This window comes from Haliaeetus leucocephalus, unplaced genomic scaffold, assembly GCF_000737465.1.
Source record: "Haliaeetus leucocephalus isolate CR32 unplaced genomic scaffold, Haliaeetus_leucocephalus-4.0 Scaffold605, whole genome shotgun sequence".
NCBI lineage: Eukaryota > Metazoa > Chordata > Aves > Accipitriformes > Accipitridae > Haliaeetus > Haliaeetus leucocephalus.
This window is the reverse complement of record NW_010973041.1, coordinates 5202041-5225238: the sequence shown is the minus strand read 5'-3', so window position 1 is coordinate 5225238 and position 23198 is coordinate 5202041. Positions and strand designations below refer to the sequence as shown.

The 23198-nt window shown below is 37.4% G+C and overlaps 1 protein-coding gene across 1 annotated transcript in view; it reads left to right on the top strand.

The window, feature by feature from the left end:
- The first annotated feature begins 2490 nt into the window (after positions 1–2490).
- The window catches only part of LOC104838440 (atrial natriuretic peptide receptor 2-like), a 40420-nt gene continuing 19712 nt past the window's right edge, over positions 2491–23198 (top strand). The window contains exons 1-8 of the mRNA XM_010578178.1: positions 2491–2499; positions 8595–8691; positions 11369–11501; positions 13908–14055; positions 15953–16057; positions 16678–16780; positions 18369–18514; positions 21146–21218. Of these exons, the coding sequence (XP_010576480.1) occupies positions 2491–2499; positions 8595–8691; positions 11369–11501; positions 13908–14055; positions 15953–16057; positions 16678–16780; positions 18369–18514; positions 21146–21218 (814 nt within the window). The remainder of the gene's footprint in view (positions 2500–8594; positions 8692–11368; positions 11502–13907; positions 14056–15952; positions 16058–16677; positions 16781–18368; positions 18515–21145; positions 21219–23198) is intronic.

Sequence of the window (23198 nt, the reverse complement as noted above, 5' to 3'; positions counted from 1 at the left end):
AGGTCCACAGTGCCTGAAGAGGGCAAGCATGACAGGTCTGGAGATAGTAAACCATGTCAGCCAAAAGTAGGGATTGACAGACAAGTCCATGGTGATGAGACAAGTCTGAGGTCAAGCCAGGAAGTCAAATCTATGTGTCACAGTCAGGATTCAGATCAACAGGATACCTGGCCAGGTATGGGCATAGGTGCAATGTAGCTCTGGCAGAAAGCAAGTGTGAGAGCCCAGCCTAAAAGCAGCTGCTAGAAAAAGGTAGAGAGCCCCTGCAAGGGCTGCTCAGGCAGCTCTCCCTCACGTAGCTTCAACGCTGGAGAGCTGCACTATCAGTGTTGGCCCTGAGACCAGGCAGCATAGCTTCCAGGAGAGAGGGGTATGGTCAGGGGTCTGATAGCCTGTGTCAGGATGATGAGTGTTTCCTTTTCTTACTCACTGTACACATACTTACACAAAAAATAGAGATTTTTCCAAGAAGTAAGTGGCAGTAAAGCATGGGGAGACTCAGTGAGCATCAGGCTTCTGGCTGCTATTTATGCTTTTAAGAATCCCCTGGTTTTGGAAGTTTAAAACCTAAGAGATTATTAAATAGGAATTACATTATAAGACAATTGAGTGGTCTGGAGGGAAGTGCAAGATGAGAAGACACACCTGAACTCCTAACTAATATTTGTCAGAGCAGAGCAATGAAATACTTCATGGCAGAATCATACTGACACTTCTTGATAACCAGGCTGCACTAGAAGCTGTTAAGGATAGCACTCTGGAGTGTGCTCTCTGAAGGGAGAGAGATATCAAAAGACAGAAGAAAAAGCTAATTAGTTAGTAGCCCTAGGCAATACAAAAGTGAAATAATGGAAAATAAAAATCATCTTACTGTCTTATTATGCCCACATATACCTTTGCAGTGTGTTCTCAAGTTCTCCATTCTGGGACTAGCATATCATTGGAAAAAGCAAAGACATGTGCCAGGGATTTCAGTCAAAGTGAGGCTGAGTCCTAAATAAGGTGATAGCTGCATGTGGCTACAAAAGGATACGTTATTTTATCCCAACAGGTAAGCCAGATCAGGTATTTGGGTTTCAAATTCAAAACAGTTTTCTTTTCTGTCTCTTCTTCTCTGTCAGCATTCAAGCCACTGTTCCTTGTGTCAAAGCTACAGTGCAAATGGTAGATTGATCTTTGTTTGGATGCTAAACATGACAGGAAAAGAAGTTGCTGGCTCCCCACTGTTTTCTGACAGAAGGAAGGCATGTCTGACTTCAGCAGAGAAAGTAATGTACCAAAGAATAGAGAATCCTGAATGGCAGAGAAATCTTTTCAGATTCAGTAGCATCTGAAAATCCTCAGTTTCTCCCACTAGACTAGTTCTGACAACTAGTCAGTCACAAAACAGTCTACGAAAGGGCATTATGCCAAACTGGACATTTACCAAGTTCACTCCACTTGAGGCACAGATTTAAAAAGCTCGTTGAGACAAGCCTCCATCAGCAGAAAGACTGGGATGTTAAACAAAGGCTGTTTTCCACTTCTTTCTGGAAAAGTGACATTTATTTTAATTTCAGTATGACAGTGGTCTCGATTATGATCCTGGGCTACACTTGAGATCACTTCTTTGCATCCAAAGATCCAAGGAGAAAGTGCTCATTCCTATTCCTGAAATATCTGTTCTACTTAGACTTATGCATTTTCTTTAATCACTCTTTATTCCTGTATTATGTTGCTGAAACTAGGATGATCCTTTTTCCCTGTAAAGAAATGTGAGAATAGGTTTGTGTAAAGCGTCTTGATACATAGTAACTGGCAGAAGCCAGGATCCTAAAGACTTCAAGCATGTAAAAAGTATATAGAACATCCTAACTGTTCTTTGTGTAGCTGGCAGAAGTACTGAGGTGAAATTGTAGCAACATAGAAGGAGGTGGGACCATAGAGAAAACTTTTTAACAGGGGACGGTACTGAAGCGTTGTACTACATAACACCACAAAGGAACGGGTAGAGACTCCACTACTGAAGGTCATTAAAAACAGGTTAGGCAAACATTTCTCTAGCCTGATATATGCAGTAATGATCATGACTTGAAGAAGGGAAATAGTTTGGACCTCTGTTTCATTTTGGGGCTGGTCCAAAGAGATGATCCAAACCGCTAAATGATCCTTCAGTTACAAAAGGCCAAGAGACCCCCTGTCTCAGTGAGTTCTCAGTGGTCTCTTAGGAATTCCTGATTGCATGAGACCCTAGAAATGTGGAAGCAATTATAGGCTATGAGGGTGTCTTTTGGGAGGGGGGAAGGGGTGAGAAAGGGTGTCTGCAATGACAATAAATGTGCAATGCTAATGTGCATAAAAATATAGACAGAAAATAATTCAAGAATTCTGAAAACATAAATTAGTAATGCAGTGAGAAGTGAGAAGGTGAGGAAAAACCCATTAAAGCAAAATGCAGATTTTAATTGAATCCTGCTACAACCAGTGGAGTGACCAGTGGATCACAAGAGCATGTCGCAGGTAAGAACAGAAATGTCCCTCAGCTGCCATCTGTAACTGACACCCACATCCTCCACAGTAGATCTTAAGAGCAGCCAAGTTTGCTGTTCCTAAGCACTGCAGACATCTATAACATTTCTGCCTGTGTGGGAGGACTGAAAGATGGGAGGCGTTTGAGAACACCAGTGATGTTCTGCTCAGTTTCTTCCCAAACAGAAAACTCAAATTATTCTGTGCTGAACTGGGACCAGCTCTTCTTAAGCCTCTCAGGCAGTCATCCTATCAAAATGAAATTCATTCTCACATTCTTAGACTTGCTGAATGCCCTTTGAACAACTACAGCATTGACATCCTGCATTATAGTAACAGAAACCCAATGATTTATTCAAGGAAACCCCTTGATGCAGAAATATTTTAAGTTATGTACTTAGGCTAGGATTTTCTAAAGGTTAACCTGGATCACTTTGAAAGTGATGTTCCTGTTGGCTTCTCTAGGAACTGTGAGTTCATTTTTTTTTATCCAGTCTCTTTAGGGGTTTTCAGTCATATGTTATATCAAATTATTAAGACCAACAGCATTTTCAGCTAGAGAGGTAATCACTGTAACCCATTAGTTTTCTAGCTGTGAGTATTCTCCTCACAAAATTCCAGATGTCATCATTCTTTCCACCTTCTCTTTAGAAGAAGAAAAATTACAGATTGCTTTACGTGATGAAAATCCTGGAATGTTGATTTTCTTCCACAACAGCTCATGTACCGGTCAATTCTCTAACCAGACAATAGTGCATATTTTTAAAGAGAAATATTTATTCTTCAAGTCTGTGACATATTCCAGATGAAAGTCTTCATACATCCTGCAGGGAGTATACATGATACTTTTAGTTTCAAGTTTTGATAGATTTTCTAACATTTTTGAAATTAATTAAATATTTAATCTTATTTAGTGCTGCAGATCAAACCCAAAGTACAGCAACAGAACAAGCCTTCCTATGATGCCCCATGAACTAGAGGGGACCTAAGGAATTCATCTATAAAAGCATAAATTTGTTCAGCATTTGCAGTAACTTGAGAGTCTAGTGAAGACTATCTGCCACCTTACCAATTAATACCATTTGCATTTTTGAGGTTTCTGTGAGTTTGTGTATAACATCAGAAGCAGTTAGCTTCTACTTAAAGTACTTAGCTATAGTTTTCAATGTCCCTAATTACCTTTTTACAAAACTCTTTCTCTGATCTGTCATGCTTTCATACTGCCTCCCAGCTCTGTTCCTTTAAACTATGTAACTCCTCCTTCTGCTGCAGTTGAGTTAAACTGTCATCAAAGATTAACCACCTAACATTAACCTTTCAGATCTTTAACAACAAATATGTCACTACTTCTTTTTTTTTTTATTATTTTATTTTATGCTTACTATTCTTTTAGCCCAAGGCCTCTTTCTTTGGAATTCTCTCAAACTTCTAATATTTGGGAGACCCTGTGAAAGAAATGGAGAGAGACTACAGAGTTAGGGGATGGCATGGGTGCAAAGCTCAGTAGCTTGCTTACTGCTCTCCAGCATTTCACCAGACCCACAGCTGTTGCCTCTTCAGCACTCTCAGCAAATTGAGGGCACTCAGTACTTCTGAAGCTACTGAACTACTACAAAACTTATGACAATTTTTAGTCTTTTAATTACCAAGAATTCTGGAGAAAATCAGATGTTGCTTTTTGATTTTGCTAATCCAGGCTCAGCTGAGGTCTGAGTCTCACTAAACCACATGAACACACGTGTGTGTTACTTGAATAAGAGTTTGCACCTAGAACAGGTGAGAATAGGCAAAGGGTGGGAGGAAAAAAACAGTGACCTAGTTAAAACTAATGCAGCAGAATAATAATATTTTTTTAAAAGAGCAGTTGTAACTGGATCAGATTTTTGATCCAATTGTCCAGTTAATCTCATAAGTAGCAGAAAGCTTGGAGTACCAGCACCACAGGGACAGCACACAAGAAGCTCACACTGGAAGGCCTCTTTTGATATATATGCTTGCTTGTGTCAATGTGGAGTTACAAGACAAGATCAACATCCTTTGTCCATGGGGCTCTATGCAGGACAGAATAGCACTTTCTGCAGGCTAAAAATGCAGAAACAAATGGTTACAGCAACCCAGTGGAGGACTGATCACTTGCTGTGCTGTGGTAACATGGCCATATACTAGAGCCCTGGGAATTTCTTGTGGCAGTCCAGTGCATCACTCTGCTGTGGGAAGGGGAGGGGTAGAAAGACATCAGCTGCTGCCACCAAACTCCCAGGTGAGAGCCTGAGGTCAGGCAGGTTCTCTGCTACACTGCTCCCAACTACTCTATTTGTGGCAGCTTTTGCATCAGGAGAAGACTATCCTTAAACCAAACTGCGCACAGGGGAGAATCTGTCTGCCGTTGTTCTGCAATGAAACCACTAGAGGGGAGTGTCGGAGTGCGCTGGCCATGCCTGCTCACCACCTCTGCAAACACGGTGACTATCGAAAGCTTTGCTGGTCGGTTATGATCCCAGTAAGTAAGGCACTCAGACTCTCTGTTATTTAAAATGCTTTTTATTGGAGCTAACACTATAAAATGAGAGTAGGATAGATAATCTTACATCCCTTTAGATGCTAGGAGCATGGAGCAGTGTAGCATTGAGCAGGATGCCAACCCACGTGCACGATAGTTTGTATTTCAAGAACTTAAGTTTTAGCTACTGATTTCACAAATGACAACATAGTTCAGATAAATGGTATCTTTGTAGTTCCATCATTTTGAAATGTCAAATGAGCCCTGGCAATGATTTTCTGAGATTGTTTTTTGTTGAAAATAAATGTTGAAAATGTGTCTTGCTAGAAAATATAACCTATTTAAAAATTAAGTAGTTTAACATCTCTATTTGAACTTCAGCTTAAGACAAGAACCATCTGGAAGTTCTGAATGCCAGAATAAATAAATATTGTCAAGGATATTTGAAGTTTTCATCACAGTTATTTTTGTTTCATTATATTGCTGGAAATTGCTTTCCTAAAATACTTGAAAGCACATAATTAGCAAGTCTTGTGGAGCAATATTTTAACCATTGTTTTTTTTTTCTACAAATGTTGCATATTTATATTTTAGTTATTATTATCAAAACATTAATGAAAATGCATGGTTTTACCAATATCTACAGTGATATTGCTCATAAAACTTTGAAATATCTTTATTTTCCCTCTGATTTGTAGTAGAAGTTAGTACTGAGTTACAAATGAAATAGAAATGGTGTAGCTTAAGGGACAGTCTAAGCACAGCCAACACAACAGAAATAAATCTGTAAACTTAAAGTCATTTGATAAACCTCATTTCAATCAGTAGAAATTACGAGGGTTTTTTTTTTCAGATGAAGAGATCCTTCTAAGAGAAGAAACCAAAGAACTGTTATTGCACTAAGCCAGGCAAGTGGCAGTAGGCAGAATTCAGTTTATCTATGCTAGACTGGGTCTGACTGTGTTAATAAACTTATTTGTAGTACAATGGATGGTAATGCAAATTCTGTGACTGTGTATAACTTACAGAGAGAAAAAGAAACAAATGTAAAGTAAAGATTATTAGGTTTGAGATTACCATCTCACTTTATTCAGATCTGTTTCTGATTTCCTTTATATACAGAGAGTTGTAGATAGACCTGAAGAATGTATTACTCACTAAGTTCTCAATCCTTTCTTTTTACCAAGGTTCATATATTTATATTGCAAAATATTCCTCATTGGTTTTCTTTTTAAAATTTCCAGTGCTTAAATGCAGAGGTGGTAATGTGCTTCTCAAATAGCTGGGATAGATTGTTAAATCAGATAAACACCAGCCATTCTGATCCATCCATCTTTAATTCAGGATTTCCAGGCCAGCTTCTTGTACATGGCCACTCTCCAGGAATTCTGAACTTGGTGATAGACAAGTAACTATAAATGTAATGTATGATCTTTACAGTCTTTGATTCATGATATTAATGTCATGTGAATATTTGACAGTCCTGTTAAAGAAAATAGGATCAGTCTGGTATTCTTTTGGCTGCTGTAAGGTCTAACAAGTTGTAATCCTTACCTTCCATGCCAGCAAATTCCTCATTGAGCACAAGATATCCTAAAACAAATCATTGGTAAAACCTCTTCAAGGTGTTAGTATGTGTAGCATTCTTCTAAGCAGATAATTCTAGTCAAAAAAAGGCATTTTTTTCTCTTCTTCTTCTGCCATGTAGCCAAGCTGAAATACGGTAAAGGCTTTCATATATTGAAACCTATGATTTGGATGAAATGGTCATAGTGAAGCACAGGAAGACATAACACAAATGAGGTTTAGGATTTCACTAGAAACATAAAATTCCAACCTAAAATGTTTGTATTAGTTTATACACGTATCTCTTTTATGAGTGAATCCAAACAGATTTTTTAGTTGATCTACAACCCCTTTCAAGATGAGCTGGTCACACATTGCATTTTTTTCCTGCAATTTTGATGCAATAAATAGTGAAGTCCAAGCATTTTGATGAAGATTCTTAATGTCAGTTTGGGCTGAGAGCCAGCATTCCAGAGAAAACACAGGGAAATATTCAGGAGACCTGAATCACAACAGAAGTTCTGTTTTGGCAGTGACTTCAGCAAACATAAATAGTCATGGACACATCTATGTCTTTATTGTACCAGCACGGCTAGGCAGAGGTCTGTTTCACCTGTGTATGTAGCAGGACACTTGTCAGGCAGAAGTTGTCCTACACCCTGAGAAATTGAAGTCATAGGGTCTAATATAATTCAAGTCAGAAGGAATGTCAGGAGATCACCTAGTCCAGCCTCTAAGGTTATCTTACATAGGTGACCATTTCTTGCCTTGGAGTTTATACACTTCTCCTCCCCCAGGCCCAGCCATGTCTCTGTGTTTATTTCCACAGTACCGATTCAACTGCCTAAGGGTCAGATGCTGCTCAAGTTCAACAAGTCAGTGAAATGGAATCCTCCCATTGCTTTTCCAGCTTTGAGCTGACAGGGGCACAAAATTCAATGGTCTGAGAGCAGGGCTGCCCCTAAGACAAGTGATGATTTTTCAGAGAGGTTCAGCAGAGGTGCATAGGGGTGTTTCCACCTTGCACAGAGAAGAAGTGGGGTAGGGGGGAAGAGGGAAGGAGGAGGCAGAACAGCTGCAGCAGCTGTAGTTGCCAGGTTCAGCTTGCCTAGCAACCCCCCTTCTTAGGCGAGGGCATCTAATTCTGTAGCAACAGCAACATCAGAAGCAGCCCTGACACTTGGTGAGCTGGGTGCATGTTAGGGAGCATGAGACCTGTCAAAACACCAGCCTTAGGGCTCCGAAGCCTCCTCAGTTTATTGGTAGGTAAACTACATAGATCTGCTTACCAGAACTTATTCCTGTGGTCTGTGCATATGGAAAGATCTGTATATGGCTTATTGCAGTGAAACAGCTGTTTATATGAGGCAATCATTGAATGTTATTTTAGTAATATAGAAAACGAGTAATAGAAGAATATATTGGAAAAATCATATAATTTTATCTTATTCCATGCATACTGTGATAAGTAATTAAGCTATTCTGATGCTGTATTCTACCTGTAATAGGCTTATGCAGTCTTAGTATTATCTATAATTATATATTAACATTTATATAATTAACAGTTGTATTGTGTTATTAAAAGTATAGCAAAAACCTACTCTTTCAAAGAGTTTACCTGTAAAAGATTAAAAGAAACAGCAGTTTGGAGCAAGGGGGGTGCCATTTTAAAAGCAAACAAAAGAAATCTTTAAATCAAATGTCTCTCTGCATATGGTCCTAGAATCCCCTGCTCTTCATAGAGAAAACCTTCTGCAAGACACAGATTAGTTAAGTCCCCTCAATGTTTCATGGCTAATTTCTGGGTAGATCAAAATAATATACTGATCGAGTCTGTATATCCCTTGGAAGCTGTCATTTTTTTCTCCAGAAGTTGAAGAGAGTGATATATGCCAGGCTATGTTTCTGCATTTGGTTTGATTTCTTTAGAAGAAATACAAACTTCGGAGAAGGAACTCATCCTTCCTTTGTTCCCATACTGTCTTTTTTGGAGTCTATTCATATGCTTTTTTTCTGGCAGGTGATACTAGCGGAGGGGTGGCATGATTTAGATAACAAAGACTATGACTGTTGGCCCCTGGAAAAACCAGATGAGTATAACATGCTGGACTGTGGAGGTGAGTGAGTCCTAAAGCTGCTCAAGAAAGAGCATCTCTTGTCTGGGGAATGGTGAAAACCCAAAACTGAAGTACTCAGAATAATACCTAACTCATGATGAATGTTATGCATGGTGGAAAGCATCTGAATCGGTGACAACCTCTCTTTCTAGAGAAATAAGTGAAAGAAAACAACCAAAAGATACTTAAGAGCAATTATTTGTCCAATATTCATTGGTTCTGAAAGATTAAAAAAGTAGCAACAGCTGAATCCCTTCACCCTGGAAGAAACTGAAAACATTTTATTTCTCTTTAGAAAACCAAATACAACTTCATCGAAACAAAGCATGTAGGCAGCTCTGCATTGCAGCAAATTCTATTGAGTCATTGCTGAAATTTTGTAGTGTCAGTTCAAAAGTGGACTGTGTTTAAACACTCCAGCCAGTAAACAAAATCACTGATTCTACAGGTCATGCTTTTCCACCTTGCTCAAAACTGTGTTCCACAAGTACTTAAAAAAGAATCTGAGATCTTTAATCACTTATTCCAGTCAGTTTCAAAAATGAATTTATATGATGAGATAATAAAAAATAGAATAATTATTTATGTTGGAAATTGATTTTTTGAGATTGAAAAATAATTAAAGAGCAACTGAAAAATGAGAAATTCAATTTAAATATGAGGAAATACTTTTATACTGTAAGGGTGATCAAACAGTAGAACAGGTTGCCCAGAAAGGTTGTGATTTCTCCATCCTTGGAGATTTTCAAAACCCAACTAGACAAGATCTAGAGCAACCTGTTTTACGTGATCCTGCCTTGAGCAACAAAGGTTTGGACCAAATGATTTCCGGAGGTGCCTTCCAATTTCAACTATTCTGTGATTTTGTGACTCTGTAACTGATAAATAACTGATGTAAAGCAACACTTTTGTTTCTGTTGTAGAAGATAAGACCAGAGACAATGTGTTTCAATATCGTTTTTAGGAAAAATAAGAACACCTGTGAAACTAATACTGATAAAACACTCCAGGAAATACACTGCTGGGTCACACTCTGAGCTCAATATTACAATTAAACATTTTCCAAAGAGTTCTGTTGGAACGGTGAAATTCAAAGACTATCTAGGTGATTGTCAACTAAGGCTTTTATCCCTGTACGAATTTGCTATTACTTTAACATTGAAACAACTATTTACCAGAAAAGATTACTTGTTTAAAGCTGTTCTTGCTAATAATCAAAGTGTGAACTGAATACAAGGGAAACTAATGTGAGGAGGTTGTTTAATTAACATATATTCTTTACAAACAGGTTTAGAATGAACTCCAAGCTTTATCCTACCTTTCTCTGTGGTTCTTCTTTGTCATCTTCTGGGCATTGCTAAAAGCAAAGCAAGAGGCATATACTGTAGCCTGATTGCTGTGGATTTAACATAAGATCTTCAAAGCATTTAGATGTGGGAGTATTGATCATTGAAAGAAGAGTTTTGTTTATTTTTGTGAGACCGTAAAAGGAATTAGAGAGTAATTAAACTGAAATTTATGTTGACCTTTTGCCTTCATTCTCACACATTCTCGGAAGCTCAGCTCTCTCTTACCTTTTAGTGCAAATCACACTAGCATTTTGTAAATCTTTGTGTTGTTGTTTCTCTCATAGTGTTAGCATTTATTGAGGAAGATGTGAAATCAAGAGGTTATTTTACAATTTTCTTCTTTATATCTGAAAGGTAATTACATTTAGGGGAAAAAATAGGAGCTTCACTAACAGTGCAAGTGAAGAATACATTTGTAAAAACAACTCCAGAGTAATAAAAGAGTTTAAAACGGAACAAAAACAACAACAAAGTGAGATTCTCTTGAAGGGCAGGTTTACCCATCCTCTGCATAAGGGATTTGCAAATTCCTCACAAACTGAGAGCTACACACTTGCATGCTGTAAGTAATTTGATGTGGTGAGAATTAAAACCAACAATATGGAAAGAGGTAGGTGAATGGAGTGGGAAGATTTTGATAGTCTTGTTTAAGAATATGGATTAAAAACTTCTACCGTCTCTTATGTCACTTCATTCCCAGGCCCAGAGCAGGTAATATGGTATCCCAGGGACAAGAGAGATGACTGGGATAAATAATCTTTCCCAATAAGAATGTGGAAATGGAAAATGACACATGTCTGAGTAGCACTCCTTCCACTGTCCTCTGTTCTAGATGTAGTATAGTTTTATAAAATGAGAATGCTTTCTTAAATATATTAGTATAAATAATTTATGTCTCATGAGGTTAAGGGTTTTGACTGAATTTCTTGTGTGCTAGAGTTGTCTATTCTTCTTCCATAATGAGGTATGCCACAGTGAAAGCAGCTAAGAATGAAGAGAAGTGTTTATTGCCTGATCAAAGAGGAAAACAAATATTTCAGGACAAGCAGCACTGCATTATACTGGGAGTAAAGACACTTCAGATAAGATGACCAGATTTTTTGTCATATTTCTCCAATTGCTTGATTTTTTTAAAGTGAGTGTCAGAATTGTTCAGTTAATGTGCATTTTTATTTACCTATACAGCCACTAAAATGGATGACTGTTTTGGGCTCATAAAAAACAATAGGAACAACTGATGAAAATCACTACAGAGAAAATTCTACATTTGCGTGCATAAAGTAGAAAAGTATAGCAAATATGTTAGCCCATGACTGTGTTGTTTCTAGGCCTGGAGATGGCATGGGTGCAAAGGCCTCCAGAAAAGGCTGTGAGTGGAGAATTCTTCAATGTGACCTATGCAGTCTTTGCTTCAGACAGCTTTTATCAATATGCAGTGCAAAATGGAATCCTTTCTCACAGGTATTAACTCCAATAAAAATGCTTTCATTGTCATGATTATATGGGGATTCTGTGTGTACATTTTCAGTTACATAATTGGAACACATATTCTGTGGCTCCTTTCTAATTCTTTGCACCTTAGCTCTATTTGCCCTGATATTTTCCCCTCTGCATTGGCTTTGCTCTCAGATAAGCCATCATGGCATGCTTGCCCGCATGGTCAAGGATAGGGCACATCATCCTGTACCTGTATTACTGTCTCAGTGCAACTCTGAACATCACAAGGAATTTACAACTGAAGTTTAAGCACAAGTCCCAAATTAACTATGTCTTATATTCATTTTAATCATAAGTATGTTTGAAGCGCACAGCATGGGTATGAAAAAGAGGCTGGCCCAACCCTGAATCTGCTAAATTTAGTGATGAACTTCTTTTGATTTCTGTGGAATTGAAATCAGTCCAAAAGCTTATATAGCAACTCAGAGATTGTGTTGATAACTGTAGACAACAGAGGTTAAATATGGAATGTTTATGGGTACAACTCCAGATCACTTAGAGGCTAATAAGCCCTGATTTTACACTTTTGTCTGTACACAGCAGTTCTCCATCCATATACAGCAATGTCTGGGACAGAGGTTGCAGCTGTATTTCCCCACTTTCTGTGATGTGCTTGGTTAGTGTAAGAGAGGTTTATGGAAAACATCACATTTTTCTCTGCCAGTCTGAGTGTTCACATTGCAAAGTTCAGATTGTAAAAGCTGTTATTCAGAGATATTTTTTTTTTCATATTGAAAGATGACCTATAATCAATTTGCAATGGTAAAAAGTTGATATTGGATTTTGATCATCTATGTACTGTGGTTACACAGTTTTGCAAAATTTGTATATCACATTTTCTGAAATCTATGGCTAGTAATAGTTCCAAGAACTTAACCATAAAGCAGTTTTTTTCACTGCTTGGAAATGAATCTATTTTTCTAGTCTTACCAGGGAGATCCACTTCCTTAAATCAGTAAGGAATTTGGAAAATTCTGCTTTTTGTATACTCATACATATCTTGCACACAGAAACAGATGGTAAATATTTTAAAAGAGAGAAATCTATGCAGCAGTTTTTCAAAGGGATCAAATTTGCACCTCGTTTTAACTAGAAGACTATCTGGCTGACTCATAAGCTTACAGTGGCTGACCCAAATATGGCTGAGGCTGGCAAGTCAAAGTATGGGTGTCAGCATAATCGGGTGAAGGCCATGATGAAGTTATTGAATAGAAAATAGAGAATACAGGATAAATTTTAAAAAGCAGCCATAAGGACAAATATGTGATAGAATTAAGCAACAGCTTGCTTAAGTCTTTTTTAAACTCCCAGCATGGAGTCAAATGCCGATAGATTTTAATATTTTATGTGTTTAGATGCCTTGGGAATTGACGAATTTGCTTATCTCAAGTTTCAAGTATGTCTATGCCTTTGTAAATCTGGCCATTAACACAATCCATGTCAACCAGATCCCCTATGTTTGTGTTTATTTCTTATAATACAGTCTTCTGTCTTAAATCTGCTCATTACTGGCTCGTTCTTCTTTCATTAAAAACAAACCGAAAAAATCCTGGTGCTCTGGCATTGCTTTATAGAGATCCATCACAAGTGCATAACATTTAAACTAAACCCTACAACTACGTCTGTCTGTATCTACTGAGTAAACCATGTTTGCAGAACATTATTTTATTTTAAAGCCAAGTTTATTAGGGTGATAACCAACTGAAAGTGTAATTGAGGAAACAGTGGGAAAAAGTGTTTCATCACACATTTCCAGGTAACTACGTTAGTCTTTCAGGGATGAAATTTCAAAAGGCCCACCTTGTTTTGCAGACCAGTCTGTTCATAAAGTCCACTTTTTGCTATAAATTTTTGGTTTGCAGAATTTTATCTGATATTATTGTCCAATATAGTTATTTTCCTTGGCTGTTTGCATTGTAGAGCAAAGACTGGAGCTCAATGATATATATGAATCACCTGCATAGATAAATGTATATAATTGAAAACACTGAGAATAAAAGTAGCCAGGGACATATATTTCTGATAGTGGCAGTAGAGTAATGGTATCTTGTTCTGTGCCAGATGTAGTGGTACCAAGTAATCCCACGTGGTCATCAAGTCAGTCTGGGGAGAGAAGTGGAGGTGAGTACCTGCTTGCAGCATAGTATCTGCCAGAAGTCCCTACCACATGGCAGTAGACAGTGATCCAGTTGACAGCAAGCTTCATTGCTCTAGAAGGCTTCAACCAGAAGCAAAACAAAAGAGAAAGAAGTGGTGTAACTATGTTTATTTCACTGCATATGTTTTTGCTGCTAATTTTTCTGTGCAGGATAAAGAACAGGCTTTCATGTGCTTGTTGCAGTTTTGGGGAATGAGAAATGAATATAAAAGTTTCTCTTTCTGCTGCTTGGCTAGCAATGCTACTGCTGCGAAGGAGTTCTGTGAGGAGCATGAATGCCCTGCCAGCTGGAAAGATGCAAATGGGGAAAACTGCTGTGTCTACCACGCCAACATTCATTCCTGTCCTTTGGCCTTCATGGTTAGTATAATGGTGCAGCATTGTGTGCTCTGTTCTTGCTACTGAATGAGACATCATTGTAATAACCAGGTTCAAGTTTATGAAGTCTTTCTGTGATTACAATTAGACCAAATCTATAGCTCACTAAAACCACTGTGGGGATATCTGTCAGTTTTAGAATTTTTTGCACTGGATTCTGAGGCTCCGAAGCAAATGGCTGGATTTTTGGACAAGGCAGTATTCGGAGTCTCTCATTATTAGTAGGGCCATTTTCATCTCTTTGCAATTACTTGACTTAGATTTCTGTACAGTTAATAGAGAAAGAAAGACATATCATTTCATTCTAAAGCAAGCAGGGCGAATTGTCAGTTGGAAGTGTTACTGTCTCTGCGTCTTATAGAGGGACCCTGAATGATTTGCTTGAATTACTGAAGTTGAGTGGGGTAAGTATCACTGATTACTGAAGTTGAGTGCGGTGAGTATCACTGGCTGTGACTTGTAGAACTGAAGCCTGTATACACATGTCCTGAGAAGGAATTATTTTTCTGTATTATAACAGAGCAAAAAAAAGGAATCCAAATACATGATAACAAAATTTGTTCATGCAATGTAAGCAGGATCCATTCTTAACTTGGCTGTCTCTCTTTGAATGAATATTTAGTCTTTCTAGTTGACCTCCCTTCTGGCAACCTGATACATTCTTTGTGATCAAAGATGGTCTAATAGAAAACCTAGTGTACATGTCTTGTGGCTATTTCATGTACCCTTCTGTGTGAAGGCTTAATGTCTCCACAAGAGTTCTAACTTACTTCTTGGCAGTCTCTTTATAAGGCGCTGTTTTAGTAATGACTCCCTGGGGGCCTTAGCTGATACCACGGCTTTGGTTTAAAAGAGGAATCCCTGCTGGAACCATCACATCAAAACTTTTGTCTAGAACCATAGTAAAGAACTTCAACATCCCACCACTGCAGTGACCTCTCCATTATTTCTTACTTTCACAGTTAGTTCTGCTTGGAATTAAGGTTTGGAAAAGGTGAAAGCATGTAGCCAACATGCATCATCTGGCTTCCTTGCAATACTGTAAATATTTCAGGTCCTGCTTAGGAGAAGTCTAAGCAGATTGGCTGTCATGCAGCAAAAAGGCCATGAGTATCATTGCATAAGATTGAACATACACTTCAAAGCAAGCTTTTTCCATTGAGAGGAGGTTTTGTTGGGGTTTTTTTTGCAGTGTCATGATTTTTAAATGTTTTATCTTGGTTAACATGAACTCCAGTTCTTTTGATTTGGTCTATGTCTTACAGTGCATTGAAAGAAGTGCATGAAGAAATATCTGGAGTTAGGAGACAGACTTAATCCTTTCAAGCAAATAAAAAAATGCAAGATCTTCAGACAGCCAAACTAATGCTCTGTGGTTGCAATTGCTGGGAGGTTCACATCTTAACAGCTTTACTGATAAATACTCTGCAAACAGGCACAGAAGAGATGCCTTCCTTTCTCATTAAAGAAAAAAAAAGCTGCCTTATCAAAAGTGAAATGGCAATAAAACCCCTTTAGAAAAATATTAAAAATGGGATATGATTCTGGTTCTGGTTCTAATATAGCAAATCCTGAAAAAGTGTATTAGCTTCATAGAATTACTGCATTTAAAATTTGGGACCACATTTTGGCTCCTGTATTTTTAAAAATAACAATATTTGTGAGATTTTAACTCAGTACAGGCACAATTTCTTCTCTCTTATTTTATCTTTTATCACAGAAGAGTGTTGCTTGTGCTGTGTCATTTTAATAGATTTGGTTATAAAATATCACTTTATTTTCTCTTAGAGAACACAAGTCATTTTAAGAAAGTAAAAGAGGAGGAGCTAGTATTTTATTGTGTCATGGTTTACTGACATAACCAATATGTCTGATAAAGGGTAGAGGAGGAATATGTGGTCCATGGATCCCAGATGATGGCCAGATATTTACTCACACTTTGTCTACAGCTGGCAAAATGAGCCAAAGAAACTGGACTGCCAAGGTAAGGTATTTTTGTTGCATACAGTATTTTACCTAGTTTGCTCTTTTCAGAACTTACTTGCTAGTAGTTTAGTGCAGTTCATGTACGTGTTCCCCATCTCATTTATTTGTCAGTGTTATGTGTGTAAGTGATGCATATGGCTGAGTAATATCAATTCCCAACTGACTTGAGTTGGAAGTAACAGTTTTTCACACTACTACTCCCTAGGTAGTAAGTAGAAGTAATGGGGATGGGAGGATAGAGAATATCCTTATCTGTCCATTTAAGACCTACACTAACAATATATTGCACTACTGACTGGAGGGTGTTGCAGGTTAATATGGTCATTAGGGGGCTTCTACCCAGCAGAAGTAACAGGGAAGAAAACGTGACAGAATGCACAGGCTGATAGCCCTGCTTGGTGAAAAGAATACAAACCAGGAGAGGAATTAGACCTGCCTTTCCCACAAGAGTTGTGTCTCCTGCTTCTGCATGTCTCCCTAGTCAAGGATACCTGTCCTTCCTGATTCTGAAAAAATGCATGCATTCTTTTGCAAGACACCACAATTGGACAATTGTTGGTACAATAGCCTACTGCAAGTGAAGTTTTGATGCTTCTGCTTTGTTCACTTGTTTGGCAGGTTGTTTTAGTTCATGTGGGTGTGACTTCTCTCATCGCACACGTCAGAGTTGGGAGAATGCAAGTTGCTCTGGAAGCAAAAACCACAGTCCTTCCTGCAGTAGGTATGACATAAAATGAAGATGTGAGGGAATTGCCTATTGACTGCAAATCCCAAAGCTTTTATCATTCATGCATGGTTACCAAGAGCAAAAGGGACTCCTCTCCCCCTCTTACCATTGAAAATGCACAAAAATCTTCCTAAAATTCTTCATCACATAACACTGAACATCTGTAAAACTGTTTGAGCTTCTAACCTATGTATGAATCTAGAACAGTAGGAAGCCACTCTTGACAAATAGGTAAAGTCAAATACCATGCCAAATGGCTGCAGGTACTACTTATCTGCAGTTGATGGGGATGTGAAAATATTCTTCCAGCTAGTATGTTGTGACAATCTGGACACTCTTCATCTGAAGGGGACCAGGCTAGCCTTAAGCATACTGGAAAGGTAGAAAACCATCTTGGTTCCCTTGTTCACATTAAAATTCAGTTGTTCCCAGAGGCATCAGTCTTTCATTCACTTTAGTATAGCTGTATGCAGGGAAGCAGAAATAACTGTAACAATTCTCTTAGCAATGTAAAATTTAAAAACTGGAGTTATTTAATAAATTAAACACACAACCTGAAGAAAAGTATTGGGTAAAATAGGAATGTCATCACAGTACTCTTGTTACCTACTCTTCTGGAAGTTTGAGAATAAATTTCCCAATGTTATGAAAAGAAAAAAAAGAACCAAAGCAACTCCAGTGTGGATGGAAATACTTAGCTATAGAATTTGTTATTCATTTCAAGACAGCTGCAGCTGAGTTTTCCAGGAAACTTACAATTTATCAGAAAAGAAATCTAATTATGCAGCTCTACCCCTGAGGCAGAAAGTGACTTCTGTGATTATCCTGGTATTATCCTGGAATCAAATAGACTGAGGTAAAATTATTACTGAACAGTGCATTTTGTTTGTTTTTTTGTTTGTTTTTTTTTTTTTTTTTTTTGTTGAGGCTTTTTTCAAAAAGGGTATTACATAATGACAGAATAATACCTTCAGTTCATCTCAGAAGGCTGAAGTACAACATGATATTAGTTAGTCATAGAGGTAAAATTGAAACGCCATTCAGGACATGGGAGAAGGATTTTTGTCCTTTAGGGCTTTTGTTTCAAATCACACTTGATACTGCTGGTAATTTTGATAAGACCTTGGAAAAAAAGAAACCTTCTTGAAGTACGAATTTCATTCAGCAGTATTCAGTGCCTTCTGCTGCTGCTAAGGAAGGGTCACTGGTTTCTGGGGATCTCAAGGGCTGGATTAAATACAAAGAATAGAAAAGACAATGCCTGCCTTGAGGAACTTTAAGTCTCAGAAAAAACAGATGGACAATGAGAAACAGAGTAATGATGATGTGATTTATACACCAAACATGTCAAAGGCTCTGATGTTATTAACAATTTAATCTGATCAAAGAGATCCTGTATCACTTTAAAAATTCAGATTATTCTTTCAGCTGCTTGGGTCCTATCTCTGGATTTTTCAAAATTTATTCTTTCTGGTACTCTGAGGTTTCCCAGATCAAGAACCATGTGTTTAAATCTGAATACAACCTCGTGGAAGGATGAAACTGCCTTGAAGTATTCTGATATGTTTCCTTTTCTTATTAGTCTGTGGAGATGGCTTTTGTGAGGAAGAAGAAGGCTGCTCTATCTGTCCAGCAGATTGTGGGGAATGCCCACTGTCTGCCGATGCTAGGATAGCAATTGCCTTACCAATATGTTTAGTCTGCACTGGCTTCATTTTGACAGTAATGGTAAGTATCCTGTCTCTCCTCCTCTATTTCCTTTCTCTTACTTCCATGATCTGGTTAGCTAGAGTAGAGCTCTGTCTTAGCAGAGGGATAGATTTTCTTCTACATCCAGAACCTGTGTGCTATGGAAAAAAGCAGAAGGAAGGGAAACAACATTTTTGGCTTCTTTGTGAGAGGAGGCTCATTGGGCTAGGAATTTACATCCTGTAAAACAGAAGCCTGAAGAGGAATGTAACAGAGAGATGGATATATAATGGTAAAGGAATAAGAGGTTTTTCACAACATAGGAACCAGGCGGTGCTAGTAAAGTAAGAGCACTTTTTGCTCAGAATAAAACTGTTACGAAATTAACTGCTTCAAAACCCTATGGAGGCCAGCAGTATAAATGAATTCAAAAATAATTTGGCAAATTCATAACGGGATTAACTCCACCAGAGGCCATTAAATCTCAGAGTCCAAATACAACTTATAATGGAAAACATTCAACTTGGGATATTCTCAAAAGAAATAATAAGAAGAGGATATTTCCTTTTTTTCTGTGTTTTGTTGTTTGGGGTTTTTTAATTTAATTTTATTTTTTAATAGGCTAATTTACTTAGTGTAAGTGAACCATTTTGGTTCAGTTTAAAGTGATTAATTTTACATAATAGTTATAAATTATTATAACAGACTCATGAAGGAAAAAAAAAAAGGGAATGAGGAGAGAGGAGTATATGGATATGGGAGAAATAGTGGATTGGATACCTTTGAATGAAAACGTCTGTATAAAGAGGAGACAGCATGCTATTATGGCTTATTACTTCACAGTGCTTCTGGGAAAGAGGATCTACATTCCTTATGTGTCTGCACCTTGAAAAAAAAAATGTTTCTGAATTTCATAATAAGGATTTAGCAGGTGAATATGGCAGTTTTAGAGTCATTATATTGACTATGTACATAACAGATAATTTATTTGGTGTTTGGCCTATAAATCCTGTAAATCGACAGGCTCCTCTTTCCTCAGGGATTCCTTCTCTTTCTATCTCGTACTGCAGTTGCAGTGAGCACCTGAGGTAGGCAAGAGCACTGAGGGGGAATGAGCAGGAGAAGACTGATGGGCCACTGAGTAAGGTACTACAGGAGGCCTGAATCACAATTAGGTGTCTTCTCTATTCTGTGCCTCTCTGTGTGGCTTTGTGAGTGAGGAATGGAAGCACTGTTGAAAACTATTTGAGCATTTATAATCCACAGGGCAGTTGTGACAATGCGTTTATAGTAACTGTCCTGAAAACCACGTGATCTGATAGAAATGTAGAATTGGACAGATGAGAAGTTCAGACACTTTTAAACAATTGGCATTTTAGAAAGAACAATGGAGTTTCTCGGCCTTGCATAGGTTTAGATAAGGTCTTTTAGCAAAATTTACCTATTATTTCTGCTATTTTTTGTAGGTTTTGAGGTTTATTTTTTTCTTCTTGCATTTCTGTATACTTCCTCCTGCCAAATTCTGCAGTAGCATCTTCTTTATTTAATGTTTTATTTAGGTGATAAGTAAACAAGATAGGAAAGATCCTTTTATCTAATTCAGTAATTAATATAATGTAAAAAGAACCATGTGGGAAACTAATGCCTTTTTTAATCATTCAAGAAGAGGAGAGGATTCCTTTGATAGCAGTGTCTCTAGCAAGCCTAGTGGTCACTTCCAGCTAATATGTCTTTTTTCAGTCACAGCTTTGCAAGACAAAATGTAGCTGATGTCTTTCCTCAGAAACATTTTGAAATAAATGGGATTACTTAATTTTGATTCAGCGAGCTCTATATTTGTCATAAATTTCTACCAAAATATCAACACAATCTCCGCACCATGTTCCTTGCATATTATCTGGGCTCCTGTTACCTATTTCAATGATATTAATTCCTAATATTAAATTCCACACTATAAAAAATGGTATAATGATGGTAAAATTCTGCTTTGGTTTGATATTTTGGCATTGACTGCAGCTATAACAACTGCATAATTTAATCTGCTGCTCCTCTTTGGAAAGCATATATTTACACTTTCTACGTTAGTTTTGCATGTCAGCTCTACAGGAAATCAGCTATTAGATTGATGACTTCTTTACAAAGTAACCACAGAATCCCTACTAATATTCTTTATACTAGAGTATTTGACATAACATGACCTCATTTGTGGATCGGGGACTAATTCTGTTACAGGTTATAAGATGTACTGCTCCTTACCTTGGGGTTGGGATGTAGTGTGTTCGTGTCATGCATTTACATAGCATAGGACATTTCCGCGACATGAGGTGTTGTAAACCACTCATCTGATGTCCAGGCTGACATGTAAAGGTAGTGCATAAGAAGTATTGACAATAATGGAGAGTTTGTAGCCAATGCAAAATATAACATGTAATTAGATTCTAGAACATAGATTGTACAGTTTTTAAGATACTTATCAGATGCTGTTTTCTTTTAAGCCTGTTATTAATACTCTTGGTTCTAATATTACTTGTAAGATACATGTTGGATGCTTAAACAGCAGACTTTGTTTGGATACTTATAAACTTTCATATTTGAAAAAAATAATCTCTGGTTTAATTCCTTTGAAGAAAGTAAGGCTACATCAGGAATTAATTTGATTGGGTTTTTTAGTGGTTTCAATATCAGAAACAAAAGATGTTTTGGGATGAAAGCTGGATTATAGACTTCACCTGCATCAAACAAGGTTAGTAACTTGTCATTTTGATACTACAGTCAGTTTCCTTAATCATGTTGAGAAATAATATCAGTCATAAATACATCTTCATGTTTTAAGGGTCTTATAAAAGGTGAACCAATTTGTAAAAGACATAGCCAAAGTTTCATCCCTGTAACCTCTGTGAGCTGATCACTGATATTTTTGTTTATTGAAACATTAGATGTCAAAGTTATTTTAAATAGTTTCCTTCTTTTTTATGGTGATTTGTCAAGTAAAAAAGACAGGCCTATCCCAAAATAAACAGCTAACCTCTGGACTTGGACAAAATAAATTCCAGTTGCTTCAGTGGATGTATCATTCTGTATAATTGGTCTCATTAAGTTGCACACATATAATGAGGTATATAATGAGATCTTCAGTTCTCTCAGTGTATGCTATCTGTGACAGACTTGCTGCAAAATGTAATTCATTGTGCCCAGAGTTTTTTTCATTTTACCTTCTGGATATAAAATATGATTTAATTGGTTCTAATTAAACATGTTAAGAATAAAATCAGATATTATTACATGCTTTACTATGCTGCATGCAAAATAGGTATATATTATTTACTTTGCTGTTAATTGTTTTAGCATTCAGAAGGAAAACAATGTCTAGACCCTCTGAAAGGGTAAATCTGTAGAAAAATGCTTAAGTTGATAGGTCTGTGCTGGTGTACACTCTCTCACTTTTTGTCTCTGTGAGGAATTGCTAGAAAGGTGTCTGCTGTAGCTGTGTTATGTCATTGTGTTGCTAGTGGAAGTGTCAAGACATTTTTGTGTTATTATATAGTAGAAAGACTTTCAGCTTTGGACTAGAATATTAATTTCTGTGTAGTGCTGATATGATATCCGCGTTGCTGTAAAGAACAGATGTTAGTTTAGAAATTAATTTGAGTACATAAACCAAACCAAATTTCAATCCAGATTTGTGAAAACAGAAATGGAACACTCAAGGAGAAGTGTCTTTCAAAAAGAAACATGAGAAAATTTTCAGCTGATAGTGAATTAGAAGAGGTCATAAACATCACAGAGGAAGATAAACAATAGAAAGAGACTGAGGGAAATTAGAAGCATGATCAAAAAATAACACATTAAAAATTAATTTGAAAAATCCAAGATGAAAGACATAGTTTTCTTGGAGAGGAGACTATGAAGCAACAATACTGTTTAAGACTAGGAGTGGTAATTAACAACTTAAGGTTAATAAGCACTGATAATATGATGAGATTTGGAAACAGACAGTATGTATCCTCTGGACAGAGCTGTCCAGAAATACCCATAGTTGCCTGAAATGTACAGTTATCTAAATTGAAACACATCAGCAGTGCTATACCCAGGGTATGTAGCCTGTACTGTGAAAAATTTGCTTTATTTTTTCAAGATAACTCCTTTTTTGGTGCATTGCACCATATATATATACATATATATATATATATTTATATGTACACTCTTATTCTCAAAGCTATCTCAGGGATCTCTAATATATTTCTGGGTGGAATGCCGTAGAAAGACTCCAAATGTCAATGCAATTTTGAACTGCATATGGATAATACTGTGGTGTGGGAACATGGCAGTCCTGATGCAAGGTGAGATGCTGAACTTCCTCAGCAACACTTTATTAGATACTCATACCAGGGAGAATTGAAAGGTTTCAGCAATGCTGAGACTAGTTGGCTAAATCTGGGTTTTAACTGGAGATGGTGAAATGATATGTAGTGTGATGTCACCTTGAGCTGGTCAACAGAGGTGAAAAAACAGAAGTTAGGATCATTGATTTTTTTTTCATCTGACTGTATTGTTGCTTTTCTCTGACTTCCCTCTAGTGTCAGAATCACTTCCCACATCCTTGTACTTTACAGTCTTCTAGGAGCTCCAAATAGACTTGTTAAAGTATGGCACAGGGCTTGTTCTGCTTCCCTGGGTTCTGTCCTTGTCATCTAAGTAGCAGCAAGGGCTAATCATCCCAAGA